The 21,478-nt window shown below is 35.1% G+C and overlaps 1 protein-coding gene across 1 annotated transcript; it reads left to right on the plus strand.

The window, feature by feature from the left end:
* Positions 1 to 3,057: 3,057 nt before the first annotated feature.
* On the plus strand, positions 3,058 to 3,411 carry LOC121025421 (cytochrome c oxidase assembly factor 1 homolog). The gene has a single exon (XM_040467972.1). It carries the CDS (start codon positions 3,058 to 3,060, stop codon positions 3,409 to 3,411), a length of 354 nt encoding a protein of 117 aa, XP_040323906.1.
* Positions 3,412 to 21,478: the final 18,067 nt, after the last annotated feature.

The raw sequence follows: 21,478 nt of genomic DNA on the forward strand, positions 1-21,478 counted from the left end.
AATTTTGTGACAGCTCAGATCTTAAAAGCAATCTATTGTTCCCTTGTCAGACTTAGAAACGACTGATACATCCAAGTGCATACTTCCTGGTTCATACCAAATTGATGGCTGGGTCTACAGGAAATCAATACTGGATGATTGAGCCTGTTCTATAAATTTAGAAAAATTTAGGAAAAAATAAAGAAAATTATCCAATTTGATGATTTAGGGCTAGAATAGTCAAAAACTAGTTTTGTGAAATGGGTTTCCTAAGATGTTTTGTAGATATATCATGAATGAGAGCAGAATATTATCACATTTATTTCACATTATTTGAATCAACATAGCATTCAGCATTCAGCTTTTTAAAGACTTTATTTTTTAGAGAAGTTTTAGGTTTACAACAAAACTTGAGTAAAGTACAGAGATTTATCATATACCCCCTACCCTTACACATGCATCACTCACCAAAATAGTACATTTTTACTAATCACAACACATCCTAATCACCTGATGCCATAGCTTAACTTAGGGTTCACTCTTGGTGTTGTACATTCTATGGGTTTGGACAAAAACATAATGGCATATATCCATCATTATAATATAATATGGAGTGTTTTTACTGCGCTAAGTATCCTCTATGTTCTGCCCCTTCATCCCCCATTCCCAATGCCTGGCAACCACTGCTATTTTTATTACCTTCATAGTTTTGCCTTTTCTAGAATGTTATATTCTTGGAATCATACAATACATAAGCTTTTCAGATTGGCTTTTTTCATGTAGTAATATGCAGTTTAAGGTTCCTCCATGTCTTTTTATGGCTTGACAGCCCATTTTCGTTTAGCACTGAATAATATTCATTGTCTCAATATACCATAGTTTATTTATCCATTCATCCACTGAAGGATATCTTGGTTGCTTCCAAGCTTTGTCAAACCTTTATGTTCAGGTTTCTGTGTGAACATGTTTTCAACTGCTTTGAGGAAATACCAAAGAGTGTAATTGTTGGATCTTATGATAAGACTATGTTTAGTTTTGTAAGAAACCACCAAACTGTCTTCCAAATTGGCTGTATGATTTTGCATTCCCACCAGCAATGTAGGAGAGTTCCTGTTGCTCCACATCCTTGTCAGTATTTGGTGTTGTGAACCTTCTGGATTTTGGCCATTCTAATAGGTGTGTAGTGGTATGTCATTTTTGTTTTAATTTGCATTTCCCTGATGGCATATGATGTGGAACAGCTTTTCATGTGTTTGTCATCTGTAGATCTCTTTGGTGACATGTCTGTTAAAGTCTTTGGATCATTTTTTAATCAAGTTGTTTTTTTTTAATTAAGTTTTAAAATGGTTTTTCTGTATATTTTGGAAAACAGTCCTTTGTTACATGTGTCTTGCAAATATTTACTCCTAGTCTGTGGTTTGTCTTCTCATTTTTTTGTCATTGTCTATTTGTCATTGCCTGAACAGAAGTTTTGAATTTAAATGAAGTCCAGCTATTATCTTTTTTCATGATTTATGTCTTTGATGTTGTATCTAAAAAGACATCACCATACCCAAGGTCATCTAGGTTTTCCCTATGTTATCTTCTCAGAGTTTCATAGTTTTGTGTTTTACATTTCGGTTTATGATTCATTTTGAGTTAATCTCTGTAAAGGGTATAAAGTCTGAATGTAGATTCATTTTTTTTTACATGTGCATGTCCAGTTGTTTCAGCACCATTTGCTGAAGAGACTCTTTGCTCTGTTGTAACATTCACATTTTTTAGTAATTTAGACTTTGCTTTAGTGATGCCAGTAGAAATTGGTACTCTATTCTGTCACTTCACATAATAGCTGCATTTCCATTTTCTTTTTATTACAAATCAATAATGCAATTAACATAACAAGATCCCAAGAGCTATTTACGTAATTATTGCTTTTATAAAGAAAAGAACCACTACATAAGCTGTAAAGCAGCTTAAAACAAAATCATAAAACAAGTTCCAGGAAACCATTCTTCAGAAAAACAACATAGTATATCTTTTACACAACCTGTTTTCTTTAAGATTTTGTAATAACTGAAGATAGACTAGCACCAACCAAATCAAGGAACTCACTCTATTTACTGAAAGAATCAACACAATCCAGTTTGGGTTCCCAAAGGAAAATATGCTGTCTTTCAGTTATGTTGATACTATTTTAGACCAATAATTCCTTTATTTTGTTTAACTATGGAAAACAACTTTAGTACAAGAAAAAGAAACTTAGCAGTCTGACCATGCATATACACCACTTCCTATATTAATCAAATGAGAGTTGTAAACAACTTAATGTGATGTGTATTTAATGACATTTCATGAATTGTTTGCAGGATAAGTAGGCATAAATTATAAGTAGCATACCTCTCTTACTCTTGTTCCCTCTCCCTCTCTCTCTCTCTCTCTCTCTCACACACACATACACACACACACACACACACACACACACACACACACATTTTTTGTCTCACTTAAAACACCATTTGAATTGTTTTATAGACTGAATTAAAGACAGTGAGGGGCAGTGACAGACATGCATATTAAGACAGATCACATAGTCAGATAACAGTGGGAGATGCAAGCATCAGCTTTCAGAGCAAAGTACATTTAGGTGGATAATTAGTGTTGAAAGGTCGTGGTGCAAAAGTAGACCATGAGATATGGCATCCAGAAGTGGGGCTCCGGGATATGAGTCTATAACAAAATCCATAATTAATACATGATAACAACTGGAAGGGGATAAGGCAACAAGTTACTTTCAAATCTGGAGAGGGGTATGGTCTTAGGTCAGAAAGGAACTCTGCCAAAATTAAAGGGCTTCCAGTTCAGGTAATACTGGAATCACTACTTGAAAAATAATACTTGAAGACTCATCAAAACTTCATATTAAAAAGAAACCAGAAGGGCAGGCAGGCCTGTGGGCTTTTCCCACCCACTCTCCCACCTCCAGAAGGAAAGTACATGTTCTCTGTTGCATGTGCTTATATCACTGACAGAACAACTTTCCTTTGATGATTTTCAAGAAAGCTGTACTATGAAATGGCAAAGTCTCCAGGAGGCAGAATGCCATTGCCTCTGGGGAAATGGGTCCTTTTTTCCAGTGTAGTGGTCAGTGGGAGCTGTGCCCTTACATATTACCTTATACAAAAAGCTTTTTCCAGGGCTTCCTATTACGAGCTGGTATTGGAGCCGCTGCACAGCCACCCTGAGTCCCTGGAAGCTCTGTGCACTCCTCTCAACATCCACTATCTACACCTCACTGACAAGTACAACTTTGTGGATATTGCCAGTACCCAGTTGAAGATTCCTGTCTCTGGATTCAAGTCAGAGGGCCATCTCTATGTCAGCTCATCCAGAGATGCCCCTTTTCAGAGATGGCACCCTCAGGATGTCTTCTTAAATCTTAAGGATGGTTAGCAGATTCCTGTGTTCAAGTTCAGTACAGACAGTGGTGATGATATAGAAACAGAGTAAAGGTGATCAAAAAGACTCAGCATTCTCCAAGCATGGCCTTTCCTCATCACAATGTACCCTCCATGGCTGTAAGCCAGTTTTTCAGCCAGAGGGGATGATTATATGTGCTGGCATATGGTAATTTTGGTATAATTCTAATTTGGCCACACTATTGTGGGGTTTTTATTTAATCAGAAAGTTTTACTATGAATTTATAAGTATTTATTTGAGAACTCACTATGTAAAAGCAGAACACAGAATAAAAAGAATCGCTATTTAAAATTTTTAAAAGGAGAAGAAGAAGAAGAAGACAATGAAGAAGAAGAAGAAGAAGCAGCAGCAGCAGCAGCCACCACCTCCAGAGTGAATCTTCTAAATGAAAATCAGGGCATTTCTTGCTTAACATTTCCAGTGGTTCTCCACCACATTTAGAAAAGCTTTAGCATAGCTTATAAGACTTACCTTGACTTGCACCAACCCTACCCCATGTTTTTGATATTCCTTGAAATATGCCAAACTCACTCTCATCTCTGGGCTTTTGTACTTTCTGTGTTCTTAGCCTCCAATCTTGGCTCATTCCCTTAATGTTCCATTAAGGATTCTACTCAAATGTCATCTTCTCAGAGATGTTCTGAGAATCTTTTTTATTTGTATTTATTTATTTATTTATTTATTTATTTATTTATTTATTTTAAAGACAGAGAGGGAAAGAGGTAGAGGCAGAAGGAGAGAGAGATCCTCTTAAGCAGGCTCCACGCTCAGCACAGAGCACGACCCTGGGATCATGACCCAAGCCAAAAATCAAGAGTTGGATGCTCATCCAAGTGAGCCACCCAGACACCCCTGAAAATCATATTTAAAACAGCAACCTACCACTCTAGAACCCCTTACCACTTTTTATTTTTCTTTATGTGTGATGTTGTTTTTTTTCAATATATGAAATTTATTGTCAAATTGGTTTCCATACAACACCCAGTGCTCATCCCAAAAGGTGCCCTCCTCAATACCCATCACCCACCCCGCCCTCCCTCTCACCCCCCATCAACCTTCAGTTTGTTCTCAGTTTTTAAGAGTCTCTTATGCTTTGTCTCTCTCCCACTGTAACCTCTTGATATGTGACGTTGTTGAATATATTTATTTGTTTACTTAGTACCTTCTCCATTAGAATATCAGTTCCATGAAGGTAGAACTTTCTGTTGTGTCACTCTTGTAACTAGCATGAGAGGTAGAATTACTGCTATAAAGATAATTAAACATAAACTTCAGGAACTCTCATTTGCATAGCCTCATTTAAATGGCCTGCATGTAATTCTGTATGTATAATTTTTAGTCTTCAAAGTGAGTTATCAAAATCATGTAAGCTTTAGACTCCATTAAACCTCTGCTTAGCATCTAGTGCCTGACATTTCATAAGCCCTCAATAAATATTTTTGAATGAGTGAATTTTAAAAATGAATGAATACCTTAAATATTTTAGGATAAAAAGATTTGTTAGCTCTCTCCCTGATAGCAATCTTTGATAAGTGTTGTTCTTGACTGAAAGGTGAAAGATGTTGGGTGTCCATTGAGGATAATGGAACAAGGCTGTTCTGAAGGACATGGAAGAAATTTTAGAAAAGGATGTTGTGGGCTCTTAAAGTAAACTTTGTTTACTTTATTTTTCCTAGTGTTGGGATACTAAATTAGGCCAAAAGTACACATTATGATTTAATGTCTTAATAAATTGGGTTCCTATTATAATTCCATTCTTTGTGACACAGCCTTTTTTTTTCTCATATTTCCTAAGATATGAGCTATCTTTTCTAGTATATCCAGGGAGTATCCACAATTTAAGGAAATCATTGAAGCATGACTACTTCCTCATTACTGCACTGGGTTATTTCTTCCTTTTTCTTACACTGTTTTTATAGTTCTCAAAGCTTTTAAGAAAGTTTATGGATTCAACCAGGATTGTGCAATACAGTGGCATTTGCCCAGTGGAAAAACAGATGCACATTATATGTATGTCTTATAAATACAGTTAAATATATATATATATTTAAATATATGTACACACATATATTATATATAATAAATGTGACATATTATATATAATCAATGTGGGAGAAAGAGATTTAGCAAGCAAACCTTAGGATTTATTTTCACTTGTTAATTGTAGTTCCCCCATAGGATCATCCAGCTCTTCCTGTCATTAATAAGGAATTCATAAAAATGAGCCATTAATAGAAGAGATTAGTTAAATAATACATTACACCTTAAATAATGGTCAAAACTAGTTACTATGAAAACCATCTATGAATTGATCACTCTCAATTTATAGAAGCCCATCTGGTTTGGTTTTTAATCTACTCAAATTGTTTTTTGGCCAGTAGCACTGCCTGAGGCAAATTTATATCAACTTGACAAAAAGCAATACAAAGTCTTGCTTCAGAGATTCTCATTGCTTAAAGCTACAATACTTCTTTAAAAGCTCCAAGGTGTTATAATTAAAAATGTATCAATTGCTTAACTTGTCAACCAAAGGCAGTTATTGTAAAGCATTATTTCCCCTCAAACAGATAGACTGTCATTGCTCATGTGTGATTGCATTTAAAGAAAAAAATATAAGTAAAGTGTAAATTTAACTTCTGGGAAGTAAGCCTCATCAAAGCATTTCCAAAACCTTCTGGAATCTGTTCCCTTTCTGGGAAGCTGTACATACTAACCTCCCATTCGCATTTATAAACATGTGCAAACACAATTAACATGCAGATTTTTGATGGTGACTTGAGAGGAGGGGCGGAAAAAACTTTCTCCAGAAATGTTAATTTGACTTTAGTAACAGAATGTCATTTGAAATTGTAGTTAAAGATATCTCTTTCTAGTGATTTCTTTTTTATTTTACCCTTCCCTTGCCCCCTCTTTTTCCCCAAGAAATGAAGAATGCAATTAACAGCATAATGATTAAAGAAATAATTAGGCACTGCAGGCTCACATCACAATAATTTAGGACAATTTCATGCTTTTACTGCCATATCAAATTAACAAATTTTGTCTGTTACAAAAAAGTTCATGAAATAAAATTACCCTATCTTCCCCTGATTCCACTGCCAATAAAAAAATAAAACAGACGTGGATGGCAAAGTGAACTTTTTTTAATCTTGTATGAAAAGGAATAAAATCACTTCTTCATAAATTAAAATTTAAGAATCAGTTGTGCTGTGTTGTGTTTGTACAAACAAGTTGCTTTTCATGGAAAGATTTTATTTTGATTAAATAACAGACTCAACTCACTGCAAATAATTGTGTTGTTAATCTCACTACACTACTTTGAACTGAAAGTGAGGAAAAACTGGTCAATGTTATTCAATTGCCTTGGAGGAACACAGAGCTCTTCTGACAGAGGTGCATAATGGATGAAGCACAAAATGAGATAATTGGGAGATGTTTATCCTAGAGGGTGCTAAGTTCATAATTACAATTAAAAAGTTCTCATATCCTAATATTATTCTCTGTAAAGACACACACTCTGTCTTCATTTGACTGCATCAATATATATTTTTCCAAATGAATAAAGTTCATCTGTGACCTGGCTTGAGGTTGGATATGTAACAGAAGAATGTAAATAATGCCAACTACTCATATTTTTATCTTACTGTGAGTGCTATTGCATGGCCGTTCAGAGGTAGCTTCTTAACCAGAGAAGTAATAACCTTCTTAAATATAAGACACCGAGGTGCTCTGGAAAATATAAATATTTGAATGTTTTGTTCCAAAAAATTTAAAAATGCCTTGTTTCAGGATTATGTATTATAAATTTCAAAATCACCAAGTGAATGTTTATCTATTAAGATATTAGAAAATTCATGGACAGATAAAGAATTTTTCAGAGCTGCTTTATTCAAGTAGGGATAGTTCAACAACTTGTTTCTATCAAGAAAATTACAAAATGTTGTTGACAGCTCTTTGTGACCTGTCATATAGTCAAGGTATAAACCTTTAACACATAACAATAATAGAGTTATTAATGTAATGCATTATGATATTTCTTCTCCATCTATAAAACACTTTTGTTGGTTTACAACCTTGAAATTTCCCTGGGTGAAATTCAAAACTGGCCCCATATGTGGAGGGCAAGGAGAGACTGAAGAAAGAGGAAGACCACCCCAAATTGGTAGGTGGCAGTTTTAATAGACAAGGGAACTTAGATACTAGGCTTGTCTTGGGTAGATGCAAGACAAATAGATCTCCACACCTACCCACCCAAATCTTAAAGAGTTTAAATAAAGGCCTTAGTGGGGGTCAGTCACATATATAGTCCAGATGGTCTCAACAACACTTTACTCTTTTAAGGCTGCATGTTTGAAGGGGTTCTTACTGTGGGAATGGTGAGGTGAATGTACATTCCAAGGACAGGGAAAAGGGTAAGGAGCTTCCAGTTGGGTCTAGCTCACAGGCCAACCTGCAGTCACAACCTTTCAGTGACTTCCTCTAATACCTTTCTTCTTTACAACAATCTTCTGAAGTAAGTACGGCTGCTTTCATCACTCCATTGCCATTGTATGGTTGAGAATGTTGGGGTTTAGTCGGTAAGTAGCAAAAAGAGAATTTCAATTCAGGTCTTCTGACTCCAGGTCTCATGCTTACTTTCCTATGCAACATGAAGACATAATAATTTGACAATCAGAAAGAATGAAATCTTGCCATTTGCAACTACATGGATGGAACTAGAGGGTATTATGCTAAGTGAAATTAGAGAAAGACAAATATATGACTTCACTCATATGAGGACTTTAAGACACAGAACAGATGAACACAATGGAAGGGAAGCAAAAATGATATAAAAACAGGGAGGGGGACAAAACATAAGGGACCCTTAAAAATGGAGAACAGAGGGTTACTGAAAGGGTTGTGGGAGGGGGGATGGGCTAAATGGGTGAGGGGCATTAAGGAATCTACTCCTGAAATCGTTGTTTCACTATATGCTAACTAATTTGGATGTAAATTAAAAAAATAAAATTTTAAAAAAATTTTAAAAAGACATAATAATTTGAAGAGCCAAAGAAGAAGGTAGAAAGGGATTTAAACCATGATACTGGTGCCCATTCTCTTGCAGGCCAGTCACAGGTATATTTACTAGCTTTATTTCTTTGACATGTTTCACAGTGCTAATAATGTATATCATAATGACCAGCTACATGACTGGTCTGTACAGATTATAAGAAGATGTCCATTTTAATTTAAATATTTGTAATTTACATAATTTACATAAAGACATATCCTCCAGTTGGTTTATAAGCCCTTAACAATTAGTTTGAGAAAGATTTTATTGTGGCCCAAGTTATTATTGGTAAAAAAAAAAAAAAGGAACATCTTAGGAATCAATACTCAGACAGGAATGGGGACCCTCAGAAGTTTCATAAGACATCAGTGCTGATGTCTTTGCTTCTGTTTCATAGTTTCACTTCACTTCTAGTTCAGAGCTTAAGTGCTGTTTAAATCTTATTATTTTCAGGGTAAGTATACACAGCATTTAAAAAAATCATTCAATGCATCCAGGTAGACTTTCAAGATGCTTATTTAATATTAAGGTTAAAAGGAAATTCTGCATCTACTCCAACTCTTTTCTTTGTACAAATAAAGATGGTAAGGTTCAGAGGTGCTACAACTTGCCCAACTTCTCACAATTAGTGGTATAATTGGAAATGTAATTCTGCTTTCTTGTATGCCACTTAAACCTCTTTCCATCAGATCCCTTAAATGTCTCCTTATTCCACTGCAAATGTAGGTGTGAATAAAATATACATTTTTAATATTAGAGTAATGACAGTTGCATAAAAATTGGTACCTATATAAAATAAATTTTATCTTATGTTTGTTCAATAATATGAACTCTCAATGCTTTTCACTAGTAAAAATAACATTATTATCATTGCAAATTACATTATTATGTTTTCTAAATCTGTATTACTCTCAGGTTTACGTCTTTAATGTCAAAGCCTCAGGGCTTCGTTTAATCTACTTGTGATTATCAGAATATGTCAATAGGAGCTATTTCTCAATAATTGCATGAATAAAAACATTGTGGGTATATATGACTTATAAGCTTAACATTTAAGACTATTACTTTTTTAAGATGACATGATCAGCTCCATAAATGAAGACCCCCACCTTTAGATTAAACACTTTTATGTTTTCTTAGAGCGGTCACACTTGTTATGCTATAAATAAAAAATAATTTAGCTTACCTTGCATCACATGAAAGCATTTTATGTGGTAGAACACAATATAGTGTAAAGAACAAAACAAATCGACTTTTGTATTTTGCTTTTTTTCAGAAACTACAAAACAGAGAAATCAGAGTTTCAGAGGTTTAACATGAGATATAATGTCTAGATAATACTACAAATGTTCCCAGAGTTCTTGTTCTTATTCTTCTTTTTATATGTTTTCTCACTGTAATTCCAAGAGTTTTATAACCAATCTCACTGCCTCTAATTTCTCTTCTTATGATTCTGAATTAATCTATCAGATTAATCTGTCTAAAGCCATTTTCAGGATAAGACTTTTAATTGTTTCTAGATACCTAAATTTAAATGCCTCCACAATCTGTCCATATCTATCCTCCCCCAGCTTTTCTCTTGCTTGAGCATCATAAAACCCTGAGCATTTCTAGCACTGTCCAGGGGAGGGTGCCCTTATCCACAAATAAGAAGTGTTTGCTTTCTGGCTAGCCCTGAAGTGATTGTGGGGACCTCAGGGTCTCTCAGGTAGCTAACAGGAAACATTAAGAGCATTTGAAGAACTGGAGAGTGTTATGCTAAGTGAAATAAGTCATACAGAGAAAGACAGATACCATATGTTTTCACTCTTATGTGGATCCTGAGAAACTTAACAGAAGACCATGGGTGAGGGGAAGGAAAAAAAAAAAAAAAGAGGTTAGAGAGGGAGGGAGCCAAAACATAAGAGACTCTTAAAAACTGAGAACAAACTGAGGCTTGATGGGGGGGTGGGAAGGAGGGGAGGGTGGGTGATGGGTATTGAGGAGGGCACCTGTTGGGATGAGCACTGGGTGTTGTATGGAAGCCAATTTGACAATAAATTTCATATTTTAAAAAAAAGAGCATTTGAAGAATACCTCTAGATCGTAATATTTTTAAGACAAATATAAGATGGTGAGTGACAGCACTATGAATCTTCAGTTAGTAAACACCCATAATACTCAACTTTGAACCCCAATAATCTCTCCTCTCTCTTCCTCCTTGCATATACTACTCTTTCCCTCAAGTACGTCTCTTCTTTATCTTCCTGAATAATTCTGAGTATATGGCTTAAGCTCTCTGTACCCCAGTTTCCTCATCTGTAAAAGGAGAATAAAAATAACACCTAATCTATAGAGTTAATATAAGTATTGAACATAAATCATGGAACAATGTCTGACATATAGTAAGTTTTCAGTAAGTGTTAACTATTATTCATTTTGTCATCATCATTGCTAACATCATTATCATTATTTCCCAGGAACCCCTAAGCATGATATAAAATGGAAGAACAAAGGGGCACCTGGGTGGCTCAGTCCATTAAGTTTCTGATTCTTGATTTGGGCTCAGGTCATCATCTCATGGTTTGTGAGATAAAGCCCCACATCAGGCTCTGCACTGAGAGTGGGAAGCTTGCTTGGGAGTCTCTCTCTATTTCTCTCTCTGCTCCTCCCCTGCTTATGCTCTCTCTCTCTCTCTCTCTCTCAAAAATAAATAAATAAACATTTTTCACAAATGGAAAATACACTTTATATTTTTCCTACCCATTACATTTAAGTTTAGGTTTCTATCTTTAATTTCAAAATGCTATATATTGAATTCATAATTCATAATTAAGAAAATAACCAAAAAATTAAATTACTCTGTATGAATATTTGTTTTTTCCCTTGCAATCAAGAGCCTTAAATGGGAAGATGGGAATGGAGATCTCTACTTCCTGGTAAGGTGACCTTTAGAAAAAAAGAGGGAGGGAAATGGGAGAAAGTAGAGGGGAATAACATTTTCACAACATAGCAACCAAGAGGCATTTCATTCAGAGTTTCAACTATCTAGGGTTTGTGAAAGCAGAAATATTTTCTCCAATTTTCATATAGAGCTATGGTGCATTTATTGTTAGAATGGTGCCTTTTGAATATCTTCCAAATTCTACATAATATGTCAAGTGCCTATTTTCTGTCAGACACTATGTAAAACAGGATCTCAAAAGCTTATGCAATAAATACATATAGTTGGATGGAGTCTTAAGAAGAAGAGCACCAACAACAACAAAAAATAAAAGCTCTTCATATATCGAATGCCTTACTTTGGGTAAGTTGTATTTTTATTTAAGCAATTGTTCAAATCCTTGGCATTTTTTTTTTGCTATACCTATGTGCATTTATTATACAATCTTTCTGTCTCTCCATATAGATTATAAGGTCTTTGATGGTAGGGACTATGCCTGCTATAAATGTACTGTAACTTTTTAGTCACTTTCCTTTCTATGGATTTGAAATGTTCTAGAATTCACTGAAAATAAGAGTTTAATATTTAGTTGCAGATGTACCTCAAAACATCTAGCATAAAGATGAACAGAATGTTTTTTTCTGAGTACTTGTGTTCTATTTCCTCAAGTGACTATGATGCACCTTCTGGAAGCTACTTTTCAACTGGAATTAACAACAACGCCTTTCAACCTGTAGTTAGTTGTTACTTATCAGTGAATCCATGTTTTCTACTTCAGTCTCCCCCTTGTTTTCTACCCCCAACTAAGATGAAAAGTAGTATAAACAGCTTACTCTCCCTTCATTGTTTTTTCATTACATGTGTTACATAGAGATTTGTGCTTTGTTTCATGTTTAATGAGGCTGTTTGCAAAATCATCATGGTTTTATGTCCTCTATTGCAGATTATAAACCTGTGATTAGAATATTTCAATTTCCTACTAAAGGAAACCTCAATATGCCAGGTTTTCTGTTATACACCTCACTTAGCTGGCAATAACAAAAGTGGGCTTGGAAGTTGGGAGCAATGTTTTTACCCCTACAAATCATAATTTCAGAGCTGGAGAGGAAACAGAACTCAGAGGTCTGTATTGTAAAGCCAATGGTAATAATTGCAATGCACCTTAGTCAGAAAGAAAATATCTTCGCCTTTAGGAGAGGAAAGTGCTTTTCACCTAGTTTTAACTTAATGACTTCCTGTTATAGCTATTGAATTTTAAATAACAAATTTTGCCATTCAGTTTTCACACTAGATAAAAGAATTTGGCACTTAGCATATCTGTAACTCAAACAAATTTTAGTGATAAATATTTGATATTTCACATAACCTACTTAATGAGTTCATGGATGTTCCAAATAAACTGTGCCATTTTTTTTCATTTGTTTATGGGTTTTATTACTAGTTGGAAACTCTGAACACCTCTCCTCTTCTTCCTTTTCTCTCCTGTCCTTTCCCCTCACTCTGGAAGCCTTTTAGTGAAGGTGCACATCTGCTGCCATAAACACACAAATTATCACATCAATGTTTCTGATGAAAAAAAGTGCAATAAGAGAATGTTTTGAAAGCAAGCCAGTTTGTCAGTAAATTATAAGCTTCATTACCATAAAACTCTAACAAATAGAACCCACATCTCATTAACGGAAAGCACAATATGACTGCAGCAATATTCATCTCCCCAAAGAGTGCTTATCCATAGGAAAAAAGATAAAAGTTTTGCTTAGAGCTGCCACTAATGACAGCATTAACTTTATTTATTAAAGAATGTCTAAGCATTTTGCAAATGTACATTTTACCCCCTCTCCTATCTTTTTTTCTGATTAAACATAGTGACCGGTTATACAGTACAAGAATTATATGATGGCTAACTTCATTCCACTTTAACACCATTCTAATTATGCTGTACTAAGGATGGAGACCATTTTTCCCAGGCACTGTTTCTAACTGTCTATGGCTGGCAAAATTCTTCTACATTACACTTAAGGCCAAAATTCCATATGCCATTTAGTTCTCTGATGAGTTGAGCTCTGTAAAGGGAAAGGAGGAGGAATTCACTTCAATACTTTTTGTGAAGGAGAAATTTATTTATTTTGAAACCTGGAGTGTTTTATCATTTGGCAAGTGATTGGGTCTCCCCAAACCAACTTCTAATTAAGTTATTTTGTTGTGACTTGGTAAAAACAATTCTTTAATAACTATGCTATTGTGTGTGTGGTTCTGTATAAGAATATTTTTTAAATTCTAAGAAAAAAAAACAATTTGTAGTAAAGTTTTTGCTAAAGACTACCAGTTTGAGAAAGAAGACCTAATCCAAATTAGATAGTTTGAACTGCTAAAGAGTGCCACTTTCAGAAAGGAGAACTAATCCCAAATTAATTAAGCAATTAGGCTGACAGAAGGGAACACAGAGTAATGAGGAGTAAAGGCATCGCCTGTGTAAGAGGAGTAAGAATGGTTGTTTAGTCAACTATTTAATTAGAGACCAAATTTGTGAAAATACTGGGGTAAGAGTTTAAATGACATAATGTCTTGGACTTGCTTAAAAATACTCTAGGAAAAAAAGTAGGGGGACAAACAGATGAAACTATATTGGAATAAAATATTTGTAATTGTTGAGCCTGGGTGATGAGTACATGGGAGTTCTCTATACTATTCTCTTTACCTATGTGAGTGTTTGAATTTTTCATAATTTAAATTTTAAACAGGGAAAAGTATTTTAAAGCACATTGGGTAAGCAGATGTGACTTCCCTTTTTATTTGTTTCCTATTATGCAAGGAAACAAAGAAAGGCTGAGAGAGAGACAGTATTGTGGAGAGAAAATCCTGTTGTGTTCCAATATCAGAGGAGGAGTTGAATCCTGAATATGCCAGCTATTAGCTTGATGGTTTTTGCAAATCTCTGAGCTTACTTATTCATTTATAAAGTGGGGATGATTATTCATGAAACACATGGTTGTTATGAGGATTAACTAGAATAAGATATGGGCAAGTGGGATGAGCACATAAGTGTTACATAAATGCTCTCTTCTTTTACCTAGAAGTAAGATTGCTAAGTAAGTAAGAAGTAAGACAGCAATGTTAAAAATAAAGGAAAATAAAAAAACACAGTTTAATTAAAATTTCAGACAAAAGAATAATTTGTAATGTAAGTATGTCCCTTGCAAGTTTAGGGCAGAAAGAGACCAATTTACCTGAAAATCAAATATAACTGAGAGTCCTATATTTGAATGGGTAACCACATCTGAAAGGTATACTTTAATAAGTTAAATAGTCTTACAAATTCTTGCCATAACAACCATTATGCACTTCCAGATAAGAATGTTAGCTATAGTATTAGGGTTACCACCTAATTGAAGATTTGGCATTAAAAAAACAGGAAGAGACTAATAGGGACATTTTCAGCAGAGTGATAACAATCCAAAAATATAAACAATTCCGAATCTCCAAGGGCTAAAATATTGCTTGAGATTATCCATGAATAAAGGGCAGGAGAAAAAGAAAGGAGCACTTAGAAACCTGGGTTCTCAAAGAGGTTACAACACAAGAAGTTTCTGACTTTAGGGAAAAGAAGAACAATATATTTATTTTTTTGTTTGCTTGTTTTTTATTAAAGCTATGTTTTTGTAAGAGGGGGTGGGGACAGAGTGAGAAGGAGAGAGAGAATCCCAAGCAGGCTCCATGCTCATTGCAGAGCCTGATGTGGGACTCAATCTCATGACTGTGAGATCATGACCTGAGCTGGGATCATGACTGTGAGATCATGACCTGAGCTGGGATCAAGACAAGAGTCGGACGCTTAACCAGCTAAGACACCCAGGTACCCCTCAAGTGATGTTTTTGATTAACAGTGTGACTTGGAAATTTTGTTAAATATGTGTGTTTGTGAGATCGATGTGTTTATTTTTTTGTAAGTTTATTTATTTACTTTTGAGACAGAGAGAGTGGGGGAGGAGAAGAGAGAAGAGGGACACGGAATCCCAAGCAAGCTCCAAGCTGTTAGCACTGAGCCCATCATTGAACTCATGAACCATGAGATCATGACCTAAGCTGAAACCAAGAGTCCAATGCTTAACTGACCCAGCCACCAGGTGCTGTTCAATGTATTTAATTTAAATTTGTTTTCTCTCTGTCTCTGTATCTGTTTAGCTGTCTCTCTCACACACATGGTTTTAACTTCTCTGTTCCTTCTACTGTTCAATTGTTCATCATTTCTTTAATATGTTACTTGATTTTCATATTGATTTTACTAAGAATCCATCTCTTAATGTTCTTCACATTCTTTTTGAATTTTAACAATTATTTTTTTAAAAGCTCAGCGTTAGAACTATAAAATGGTGTGACTGAAATCCTCAGTAAGCAAAGTCCAAAAAAAGACTTGGATTCAAGGTTTTTCTACCAAATAAAGGAGTATCATCTCAAGTGAAACTAATACAAATGTTTCTCCACTCTGTGGGTAGTATGACTATTTCTCATGGGAGCATAATTAAATAATTCAATCCTATCGACAGCAAATCAAATCCATACATGTATTCACTTTAAGTTAGAATTTTAAAAAAGCAAACCAACTAACCAACAGCTGTCTTCAAAAGAAGAAATTCACTTGAAGTTCTATGCACATTTATGAGCTACTGTAGAAGTCAAATGCACACAATTATGAGCTTATACACAAATTTAAAATGCCCATTTACACACAAAATGTCCATTCACTCAGTGAATCTCTATTATCAAATACTGCTGTGTCTTTTTAGCTTGCTCATACCCAGGCATAAATTTACTATTGCTCTTTACTTGTTTCGTGTGATATTTAGATGTTTCTTCCTGCATGTTGCCTTTATACTACCCATATATGTTTTGTTCCCCTTGAGGGAACATACATTCTCCTTCTTTTATAACACTTCAGAAACACCTGGTGCAATGTTTTACAAAAAATGCACAGAATGACCAAAACTGATTTACAAATAATAAATAATGTTATATTATTTCTCTTAAGTAGTCAAATAACATCCAGCCCATAAATGTCAATTCTTTAAACCAGACCCAGACTAAAAGTAAGGCAAATGAGGTATATAGGGTGTAGTAGAGTCAAGGAGACACTCATTCTCAGTGAAGGTATGGCACTGTTGTGACTCTGAGAGCTAAAACCTTCTCAAATTTTGCACCCAAGCTGTCCCCCTATTTCAGGCTCTGCCTTTAAAAGTGTCAGCATGCCTATAATAGCACTTGTATGTTTAAAGTTCCACTTTTGAAAAAAGGGAACAAAAATATTTCTTATGAAAACTTTAACTAGAGTGCATCAAAGAACTTTGTCTGAATAAGGCACAGTTTTTCTACAGCAGGTATCACAGTCATTCCTGAACATCTGCTCACCTTTGCCATCTGCTTTCAGCTTCTTGACATAGGACTATTTCCTGATTGCCACCTGCTTATGCAGCTCATGCTTTAAGCCTTGTCATCCTTTACCAATTCTTGCTACTCCTCAGGGACCGAGAGTAAGACAGAAGAGATTCTTTGTATTCTTAAGACATTACATTCAAATATCTTTGGCTTTTTTTTTCCTTTTCTCAAATTTTTCTCTTCCTAGTCAAGATGTTTCACATCCCACAGTAAAATTTTAACATTTATTCAAAAGTGTTAAAGATAATAATGCAATTATAATTAACATGATGACATTAAACCCTCAATATTACTTGACAAAATTACTGACCCACATGTGCTTAGGAAAATGTTGGATTTGCTTATGTAGTAAAAGGTTACAACATACTTCCTTCTCAATGTTCTTTTTATGCAGTAGAGTCAGTAAAATAATATGAAACTAATGTTTGCAAGCTAAGACTGAAGCTGTGATCTTAATATTATTACCATAATGGGAAAAATGCAAGCTATGGTGATAACATACTATAATGCTCTAATATCATAAAATAATAATATTTATCTGTGATGATTTTTAAAATTTTTTAATGTTTATTTATTTTGAGAGAGACAGAGCACGAGTGGGGCAGGGGCAGAGAGAGAGGGAGACACAGAATCTGAAGCAGGCTTCAGGCTCCGAGCTGTCAGCACAGAGCCTGACATGGGGCTCGAACCCACTGACTGAACCCACTGACTGAGATCATAACCTGACTCGAAGTCAGACACTTAACCGACTGAGCCACCCAGGCACCACTGTGATGATTTTTAAAAATAGTTTGAAGCAGCCCAAATCATATGCATACTTCTTGTGTGAGAAGAACACAGAAGTAAAGCAACATTTTTATCACATCATATCAAAAGCACATACTGTTAACATGACTCATCTCTCTTGATGTTAACCTTGATCTATAGGCTGTGGTAGTGTTGTTCAGGCTTCTCCACTATAGAGGTATTCTTTCTCCCCCTTTCCAGACTATACTCCTTAGCAGGAAGTCACTATGCTCAAATTAACTCACAACTTAATGAATGGGGAATTATGATCCTCCTCAAAGAGAATGGAGTAACTATATAAAATATTTGGAATTCTTATGCAAGAAAGGTTTGCTCTTAGTCCCCCTTTTATTTATTCATTCAATTTTTTCTTTATGTCATCATGAACTCAAGGATATTTAATTTACGCTTGGCTTATAATCCAATATTACTTAAATGAATTTGTTCAAATTGTTCCAACTTTCTTCATTGGGAACACTTTCAATGGAATACTATGTTCTTTTGACATACACCCTTCATTGCGGTTTTTTCTTTATACTTTCTTTTTATTTTTGTACTTCCTTTCATTCTGGCAGTATAAGATGCTCGTTTCATCTTATACATTTCCCATCCCAGTCTCCTCTCAACTGTATCTCCAGGGATACCTGGTTCCCTTACTGGAGAATGATATTACAAAACAAGATCCAGGGGCACCTGGGTGGCTCAGTTAAGCGTCTGCCTTCGGCCTAGGTCATCTCATGGCTCATGAATTTGAGCCCCGTGTCAGACTCTGTGAGGACAGCTCAGAACCTGGCGCCTGCCTCAGATTCTGTCTCCTCTCTCTGCCCCTCCCCTACTCGTGCTCTGTCTCTGTCTCTCAAAAATGGATAAACGTAAATTTAAAAAAAAAAAAAAATACAAGATCTAGGTACTACATGTGCTCATTGCTACTGGGTGTTGTTGCTTCTTGGCCCCCTCAGCTGATAAAGCAAGGAATGTATGTGTGTATAATAAACAATGTATATACAACTATTTAAAATATTTCTATATGCAGTCATCTTTATATTAAGCTAGATTAACATGAGTTCATACTGATGTCTCCTACTCTAATCCTTTACCACATGCATCATTCTAGCCTCCTTCCCGTGTTTAACTGTCAACTCCCTCTCTGATAGCGCCATTTGCCATCTATTTACTTAATTGTTTAATTCCTGTGTATGTGTATAAAAATATAAGAATTGTTAACCCATACAACCATGGTAAAGTAATTCATCAACTAGAGCTTAGTGTTCTGTACAGCTCCTTTTTACCTTTAGTCTTACAGACTCTACTCATTTCCAAAAAGTTACTTAGGTCTGAAAGTTATTCCTCCACCTCTTTCAGTGAGGTTGTTTTATATATTTGTAATATACTTAGCTGGTTTTGTCACATCCTCACAAAGGATATGTTTTAACTTGTATAAATTAAGATTACTTCCTTGTGCTCTGAAGTTTAATGGGTTTTGACAAAGAGATAGTGTTTTATGTACTCACACTTAAAAGTATCATACCAATAGTTCCTCTGTTCCCAACAATTCCCTGTACTTCACCTGTTCAACCCTCCAAATTTCCTGCAATCCTCTGGTAACCACTGATTTTTATTATCTTTATAGTTTTGCCTTTTACAGTATGTCATGTAATAGGAATCATACAGTATGTAGCCTTCTCAGACTGGTTTATTTAACTTAAAAATATGCATTTAGAGCTCATTCATGTCTTTTTATGGTTTAATAGCTCATTTCTTCTTACTGCTGAATAATATTCCAACGTCTGGTTGTACCATAGTTTGTTTATCCACTTACTTATTGAAACACATCTTGGTTACTTCTAGTTTTGGTGATTATGAATAAAGCTCTGTAAACATTAACTTGTAGGTTTTTGGGTGGACATAAGTTTTCAGGTCAGTTTGGTAAATAACTAGGAATATGACTGCTGATTCATATGTTGAGACTATGTTCAGCTTTGCAAGAAACCTAAACTATATCCAAAGTTACTATACCACTTATATTCCCACCTAGCAATGAATTGAGTTTCTGTTTTACATCCTTGCTGGCATTTGGTGTTGTCAGATTTGGGGAGATTTTTTGTTGTTGTTTCTTAAAACTTTTATCCATTTTAATAGGTATATAGTAATGCATATTGTTGTTATAATTTGAAATTATCTAATGAAAAACGATGTTGAGCATCTGTTCCTATGTTTATTTGTCATCTGTATATCTTTTTTGGTGAGGTGTCTGTTCAAATCTTTTTTTGGAGATTTAAAATAGCTTTTTAATTGAGTTGCTTGTTTACTCATGTTTGAGTTTTAACTGTTCTTTATATATTTTTTGATACAAGTCTTTTATCAGATATATTTTCCAAATTTTTTTCCATTCTTTGGGTTGTCTTTTCATTCCCTTAATAGTGTCTTTTGCAAAACAGGTTTTATTTTTAAGAAAGTCTAATTTATCAATTTGTTCTTGGTTATGCTTCTACTGTTGGATCTAAAATCTCAACACCACACAGTTTTGTCTACATTTTTTCCTACTTTTTTTCTCAGAGTTTTTCAGTTTTACAGTTTTTTTTTTTTTTAATATTTAGGTCTACCCTCCATTTTGACTTCAATTTATGAAAGGTATAAGGTCTGTTTCTATTCATTTTTATGGATATCCAATTTTTCCAGCACCACTTGTTTAAAAGTGTGTTGTGTATTTGATATCTTAAAACACACACACACACACACACACACACACACACACACATACACACACACAAAACCTTCCAGGTGGGGAAGAGCTGCTTCTCCCTAGGCTAACCAATTGTTAGAGATAGCAAAGTCATATCTCCTCTACCTGGTCTGTATACCCCAGGAGATAATATTCCTCTGCCTTAAATATCCCAGATGCAGGTACCCAGTAACTAGGGAATAACCCTATAGTCTAAAGTCTGCCAAAATTATTCAAACTTGTCAATTCTAAGCTGTTTATCTTGTCCTGTTTTGCCTTTCCTGCAAAAATCCCAATAAAGGTCATGGCCTAAACTTTCCTCCAACTCCTGTCTTCTGCCTCCTGACCATCCTGGTGTCTTTCTCATGTGACTTTATGTGGTGTGCTGTGCTTCCTGTCTCTAGCTCCTTTGGGTATAGTAAACTTTGTTTTTTTCCTGAGCTTCCCCTTGGTCTCCTATTATGACTGCACCTGACTGATCATCTCATAAAAGAATATGAAATAAAAAGCTTTACTCCATTGAATTGCTTTTGCTCCATTGTCAAAACTCTGTTGCCTTTATTTGTACAGGTGTATTTCTGGGTTATTCTGATCCACTGATATACGGGCCTGTTATTTTGCCAAAACCATGCTGTCTTTTTTTTTTTTTTTAAGATTTTTTATTTTGTGGACACCTGGGTGGCTCAGTCAGTAAAGCATCTAACTCTTGATTTTGGCTCAGGTCATGATCTCATGGTTCATAGGATTGAAACCCACATCAGGCCCTGCACTGACAGTGTGAAGTGCGCTTGGGATTCTTTCTCTCCCTCTCTCTGCCCCTCCCCAACTCACACACATGCTCTCTCTCTCTCTCTCTCTCTCTCTCTCTCTCAAAACTAAATAAATAAACCTTTACAAGGAAAATTTTTTTTTATTTTTTAAGTAAACTTGACCCCAAAGAGGGGCTTGAACTCACAACCCTGAGATTAAGAGTTGTATATTCTACTAATTGAGCCAGCCAGGCACCCCCAATACTATACTGTCTTGATTACTGTCTTGGTACTGACTGATTATTGTCACTGTATAGGAGGTATTGTAATTTGAGTCTGTCATTTGTTCTTCTTCAGTATTGTGTTTGCTATAAGTATTT

This window comes from Herpailurus yagouaroundi, unplaced genomic scaffold, assembly GCF_014898765.1.
Source record: "Herpailurus yagouaroundi ecotype Mexico unplaced genomic scaffold, PumYag 67641, whole genome shotgun sequence".
Taxonomy (NCBI): domain Eukaryota; kingdom Metazoa; phylum Chordata; class Mammalia; order Carnivora; family Felidae; genus Herpailurus; species Herpailurus yagouaroundi.